Source organism: Sceloporus undulatus, chromosome 4, assembly GCF_019175285.1.
Source record: "Sceloporus undulatus isolate JIND9_A2432 ecotype Alabama chromosome 4, SceUnd_v1.1, whole genome shotgun sequence".
Classification (NCBI taxonomy): domain Eukaryota; kingdom Metazoa; phylum Chordata; class Lepidosauria; order Squamata; family Phrynosomatidae; genus Sceloporus; species Sceloporus undulatus.
This window is the reverse complement of record NC_056525.1, coordinates 89,784,665-89,791,609: the sequence shown is the minus strand read 5'-3', so window position 1 is coordinate 89,791,609 and position 6,945 is coordinate 89,784,665. Positions and strand designations below refer to the sequence as shown.

At 40.1% G+C, this 6,945-nt stretch overlaps 1 protein-coding gene across 2 annotated transcripts in view; it reads right to left on the bottom strand.

Annotated features, from left to right (window-relative positions):
* Positions 1 to 1,196: 1,196 nt before the first annotated feature.
* The window catches only part of UBE2U (ubiquitin conjugating enzyme E2 U), a 31,405-nt gene continuing 25,656 nt past the window's right edge, over positions 1,197 to 6,945 (bottom strand). Inside the window, exons 11-12 of one of the 2 annotated variants that reach the window (XM_042461318.1) lie at positions 4,115 to 4,138; positions 1,197 to 1,432 (exon numbers count right to left, since the gene is read on the bottom strand). In XM_042461318.1, the coding sequence (XP_042317252.1) occupies positions 1,293 to 1,432; positions 4,115 to 4,138 (164 nt within the window). In that variant the 3' untranslated portion in view covers positions 1,197 to 1,292. The remainder of the gene's footprint in view (positions 1,433 to 4,114; positions 4,139 to 6,945) is intronic. The other variant, XM_042461319.1, reaches the window with a different exon arrangement.

Genomic DNA, 6,945 nt, shown 5'->3' with positions numbered 1-6,945 from the left:
ACATACTTCAAGGAGGTTTAAGCATGTATTGGCCTTGTACAGACAGCCAAAATAAAAGCTGCTTCGAGTCACAGTGGAGGTATGGTGTTCAATGATGCATGCGTCCTAAGAGTCCAGAAGTCGCACCAAAGCCACGCTCCAGTCCTTAGGGCTGGACATGGCTTTGGTGCGACTTCTGGACTCTTAAGACGCATGCATCATTGAAACACCATATCTCCACTGTGTGACTCGAAGCAGCTTTATTTGGGCTGTCGTAACAGGCCTTTATCTCCCCCCTCTCCCCTTTTAAACTTCTATTTTCATTTAGTTCTCTTTTTCTATTTTGCGATATTTAGACACAAAGAATAACATAAATGGGCACAAACATGACAAAAATCATTTGGAATCTTTCTTCCCATGAATGAGATATTTTGTATAGACCTATGATGTTATAGATCATTCAGGGGGGAAAGCGTTTCATTTATTATAGGTAACAATGTAAGGATCTGTTAGAAGAGAGTGTGAGATTGGAATGATAGAAGTGAGTGATGATTGGCGCAATATCTAAAGGGATTAGAATAAGACTGGTGTATGTCAATTGGTGAGGAGAAATGAAGAAGGTAGTCTGTCAGGATTAGTTAGTTTAGTTAGAACAGGATTAGAACAGTCTGTCAGGTTTAGTTAATGAGTGAGATTTAAGAGTTTGAGAGGTTCAGAGAGTTAGGGAACTCTTGAGTTAGCTAGGAGAGGAGAGTGAGAAAGTGTGAAAGATGTGTTTTAAATGTATTAAATAATTAATTTGTTATGCTATGCTCAAATTCTGTGGATAAAGTATTATTCTTATATTATATACTTTTGGCCTCTGGGAACACTATGTTAGAAAACTTGGGTTCAGACAAAGTGTTTATGGTTGAAGTAGCTAATACTGAGGGGTGGTGTCTAACTGGTATGTATGTGTGTATGTCCACTTTGCCTGTTGACTTATGGTGAAGCCATTAATTTCATAGGGTTTTCTTATATTCTTATATTCAGAGGTGGTTTTTGCCAGTTCCCCCTGACCCAGAGAAGTTACAAAGAAGCTTCTCAAGTTAAACAAAACAAAACAAAACAAAAATGGGAACAGTCTTCCTGAGGTTCTGGGAAAACGTGTTGTCCCAAGACTTCTGGAATTTACCCATACCTGATATAAACCAGGAGACGACACTACCTTTCTGACAATCATTGTTTATTAACCTGTATAGCAGTTCTCCTGATTAACACACATTAGTGAATAAGAACTTTGCTTAAGGATAAATTGCACTGGTGATCACAATTTAATTCCAATTTATTTTATCAAGACTTGCAGACCACATTACTAGATCTTCTGCTTCCTTTTCCCATGGCTCCACATCTGAACTTCTGCTTAGGTGTATGTCTGTCTTCCTAGATTCTGAAGTCATTTGAGATCCAGTCACTTCCATTGTAAGAATTATGCAAAAAATAAACAGAAGATAATATTTTAATTTTGTCACATATTTTAAAAATGATATTTTAGATGAGAAAACTACAGTTAAGTGATACTAGTCTTCCAGATGAAGGTATTTTAAAAATGTATAAAATTTCAATTTAAAGCATATTTATCTACCATATAACTGAAATAGAGAAAAGAAAAGACATTTATGCCACAGCAAGTACAGTCGGCCTGCTGTATCCATGGATTCCTTATCCATGGATTCAACCATCCCATGTTTGAAAATTTCCCCCAAATATATAAATTCCAAGAAGAAAAACCTTGATTTTGCCTTTTTATACAAGGGATACTATTTTACTATGCCATTATATTTAATGGAGCTTGAGTATCCATGGATTTTGGTATCCATGGGGGATCCTCGAACCAAACCTCAGTGGATACCAAAAGCCCACTTTATGAATAAAACAAAAGGCAATGGCATTATCCATACTGTGAAAATGCCATTAGGGAAAATAAAGGAGATTTACCTTTGCCACTCACATTAAGTAGAAGAAATAAGGAGACAAAAATTATTTAGGTTGAGTATTAGGAAGAATCTTGTTTTGCATTTTTGGGCAATAGAACTAATTGCTTGGGGCAAATGTGTAATCATACTCCAGAGGTGTTAGAGGAAGACTCATCACCATTTGCCAAGGATGGATTAACATCGATTTAATAATAATCGATTTAATAATTTTTTAAGGGGGGGAGGGAATTTTGATCTACAATGTATTGTATTTTATTGCTGTTAGCCGCCCCGATTGACCTCAAGGGGCGGGATATAAATAAACTTTTATTATTATTATTATTATTATTATTATTATTATTATTATTAGAATCACATTAGCCTTTTTAGTTGCCACATCACATTGTTGACTCATGATCAACTTGTGATCTATTAGGACTCCTAGATCCCTTTCACACATAGTCTCATTAAGCCAGGTGTCCCCCATCCTATATCTATGCGTTTCATTTTTATTCATTTTTATTTATTTTTTGCCCTAAGTGCAGTACCTTATATTTCTCTGTGTTAAAATTCATTATGTTAGCGTTGGCCCAGCTTTCTAATCTATTAAGATCATTTGAATTTGATCCTCTCCTCTGGGGTATTAGCTACTCCTCCTAATCTGGTGCTATTTACAAATGTGATAAGCATGCCCTCTATTCTTTCATCCAAGTCATTGATAAAGACAATGAATAGCACTGGGCCCATGACAGACCTCTTTGGATTCGTCCAGTCAACCAATTACAAATTCACCTACCAGTTGCATTACCTAGCCCACATTTTAACTACCAGTAGCTTGTTTGCAAGAATATCATGGGAGACTTTGTCAAAGGCCTTACTGAAATCAAGATATGTGATATCCACAGCATTCCCTTCATCTACCAAGCTGATAATTTTATCAAAAAAAGAGTTCAGTTTAGTTTGGCATGACATGTTTCTCAGAACCCCATGTTGACTATTTGTGATTATGGCATTTCCTTCTAAACGTTCACAGATTCTCTGTTTAATGATCTGCTCTAGAAACTTTCCTAGTATTGATGTCAGACTAACTGGACGATAATTGTTGGGATCCTCTTTTTCCCCCTTTTGAAGATGGGGACAACGTTTGCCCTCCTCCAGTCTGCTGGGACTTCTCTTGTTTTCCAGGAGTTCTCAAAGATTATTGCCATTGGCTCTAAGATTATATTTGCCAGTTCTTTTAATACCCTTAGATGTAGTTCATCTGGTCCTGGAGATTTAAATTCATTTAGATTAACCAGGTATTCTCTCTGTACTACCTCTTTACTTATTCTGTGCTGCATTTCCCCTACTGTGTCCTCTGCTCCATTTTCCTTAAGTTAAGCACCCTTTTCCTTTTGTGAGAAGACTGAGGCAAAGAAGGTGTTCAATAGTTCTGCCTTTTCTCTGTCCCATTAACATTTCTCTATCTTCTCCACACAGTGGCCTTATCATTTCCTTCCTCTTCCTTTTGTTATGGATATATACCCCTGTGATGATCCCCTGTGGTCTAAGCAGCCGAACAGCAGGCCTGCCTTGGCTCTTAGTCCCAGCAGCTCCTTAGCTTCTCCCTGAGTCTCCTGGTCTATGTTCCTACTCTTTGTGGAGTTGAAGATGACCCCTGGAGATTCTCTAATCACACTGCCACCACCCAGTGAATTCATATTGGATTTTTCTTAGTGTCTAGTTCTTAAGGACTTCTAGTTCTCCTTCTTGCTAATCTTCTCAGCATCAACCAAGCTAGGACATGTGTAAAGGAGTGTCAAAGTAGCAAATACTTTTAAGGAAGTATTTACTATAATTAAACAAAAAGATATAAATCATGCAAGATTTTAAGGGCCTTGCAGGTACAATGTGTGTAATTCTAAAAGTATTCATTTCATGCAAGCAACCATGAGAGAGTTAGACATTGTCAGTTTTTGCTTTTTATTGTTATGATTTGTTGTTATTTTTGTTATTGTTTATTTGCTATGTATTTAGGGGATTAAGTTGTATTGATTTGATATGTTAATTGTTATGCCGTTTTTATTGCTATTATTGTCATTATCTGCTATGCACTCTTCTTGCTATTTATTATTGTAAATTGTTATGTTATTTTTATTCTATTTTTATTGCTATGTATTTTTCTTATTGTTGTAACCCACCTGGATTCTTTGCAATTGGGCGGGCTATAAATAAATAATTTATTATTATTATTATTATTATCATTATTATTATTAACCAGAAAAATAATAAATAAGGCCTAAACGTTCTAATCTGACACATTCTCACCTAAGTAACATATTGATGTAATATGCTGGCCTTGATGGATTTGAAATATAGTTACATGTCTTAGCTTAGCATAAACTTAGCTCCATCAGGGCTAGCCAAAGAAAGATACTCCTCCCTCCATGATAACTGTCATCCTTTAGCCTGTGAGGAAGTGAACAGGCAGTCCCATCTCCACGAGGGCTAGCCTTAAGAAAAGAGCTCTCCCTCCATGATAACTGTCATCCTTCGGCCTGTGAGGGAGTGAACAGGCAGGCCCAGCTCCACCAGGGCTAGACTTAAGAAAGAGAGCCCTCCTTCCATCATAATTGTCATCCTTCGGACTGTGAGAGAGTGAACAGGCAGGCCCAGCTCCACCAGGGCTAGCTTGAAGAAAGAGAGCCCTCCCTCCATGATAACTGTCATCCTTCAGCCTGTGAGGGAGTGAACAGGCATGCCCAGCTCCACCAGGGCTAGCCTGAAGAAAGAGAGCCCTCCATCCATGATAACTGTCATCCTTCGGCCTGTGAGGAAGTGTACAGGCAGGCCCAGCCCCACCAGGGCTAGACTTAAGAAGAAGAGCCCTCCATCCATGATAACTGTCATCCTTCGGCATGCGAGGGAGTGAACAGGCAGGCCCAGCTCCATCATGGCTAGCCTGAAGAAAGAGAGCCTTCCCTCCATAATAACTGTCATCCTTCAGCATGTGAGGGAGTGAATAGGCAGGCCCAGCTCCACCAGAGCTAGCCTTAAGAAAGAGAGACCTCCCTCCATGATAACTGTCATCCTTCAGCCTGTGAGGGAGTGGTTAATGGATGTTGGTTAGGATTAGATCTAAAATAGCTGATCCTTTTGCTGCCTTCCTCTTTCTGGATTATGAAATTATTTGCCAAGCAAGTGTGGAATTTGCTAGATCTGACTATAACCTAGACCCTGACTATGCCTGGCTTCTCCTTTCCACTGTATAACAAACTCCAGGAGAACATGGTCACTTCCACCTAATGATCCCACCACTTGCACCCCATTAACCAAGTCATCCTTGTTTGCTAGGATCAGATCTAAAATAGATGACCCCCTTGTTGCCTCTTCCACCTTTTGGACAATGAAATTGTCTTCGAGGCAAGTGAGGAATTTGCTAGACCTTGAGGATTTTGCTGAGTTTGAATTCCTGCAAATATCAGGATAGTTGAAATCACCCATCACTACTACATCTCCTTTCTGAGTCTGTGATCATCTGTTCTAGTAAGGCATCATCTAATTCCTTCATCTGACTGGAGGGTCTGTAGTAGACTCCCACTATAACATCCTTGTTGTTTCCCACCCCTTTAATTTGTATCCAGATGCTCTCCACCTGGCTTCCAGGATTGAAGTCCTGAATCTCTTCACAGGTGTAAACATCCCTGACACATAGTGCTATTCCTCCTTCTTTCCTGTTTGGCCTATTTCTTTTAAATAGGTTATACCCCTCTATTTCTGCACTCCAATGAGATTCATCCCACCAGGTTTCAGTGATGCCTATATCGTATTTGCTTTGTTGTGTTAGGAGCTCAAGTTTATTTCCCATGCTCTGTGCATTAGTGTAGAGACATCTAAGACAATGGGTCCTCTCCTCTGCACTTGCTTGCTGTGGCGGTTTACAGACCGCCAAATAGTACGTATAGGATACGTACTAGGGTTAGGAAGGGGCGGTGCTTCCACACCCCCCTAACCCTAGTACGTATTCTATACGTACAAGATGGCGGCGCCCCTTCTACATGGGCGCCGCCATCTTTACGTACTGGACGCACAGCGTCCAGACGTGTCGCGGTGCCTATGACGTCGCGAGTCCGCGCCAGGCGCCTCGCGACATCATAAAGGCGCCGCAAAAAGAAGCTCCGAAATGGAGCTTCTTTTTTGCTCCGTGCGGGAGTCGCGCGGTTTGGCTGCTGCGGCTCCCGCGCGGAGCAAATGGCGGCGGCGGTCTGTACCCCGCCTGTGTAAAGTTTTTTGCCTCCCACTGTTGGCTTAGCCTTGGTCCCTCTATTTATCTTGTTCCCTCTATTATCTCCAGTCCTTGATGAACCACTCCTTCCAAAATACTGTCCCTCTCCCCCATATAACTCAGTTTAAAGCCCTTTTGATCAAAGTTTGCAGATTGATGTGCTTTTCAGTGCTGACAACTGGGGAAATGAGTAGATGAACATTCTCAGGTGTTTTTCAGAAGGAAATGCATAACAAACAATTACATGTTTCCAAGCAATTACAGTGTTCAAAACTGGACTTGTAATGTTTTATATCAGTCCATCAATCCTCCCATCCACTCACCCATCTGTACGTAGACACAGGCTTAAACAGAATGAATTGGCTTGTGTATGTATGTATGAGAACATACATAGAACAGGCACATTAAAGAAGAAGTTAAGACTCTGAAGACAAAGAAAGGAAACTAAAATGAAGAAATCAGTGCATGAAGCCCCTGAACACCAGGATGTTAAGAAACTTTACAGTTTGTGTTTAGGCCATTCAGACAGCTAAAAGATGGGTCAATTCAGACAGGGATCTATAAACGTAGCAGGAATGCAGAGTCTTTCATATACCAATGTGCACTCTCTGTAGAACTATTGGGAGACAGATATAATAAGTAAAACACACAGCAGAGGGAATAGACAATGTGATTATGTAGGACAAGAACAAAAACTTGTCAGGGGACCTAATCAGTGAGAATCTGGAACTTGTGAAAGAGCCAAAT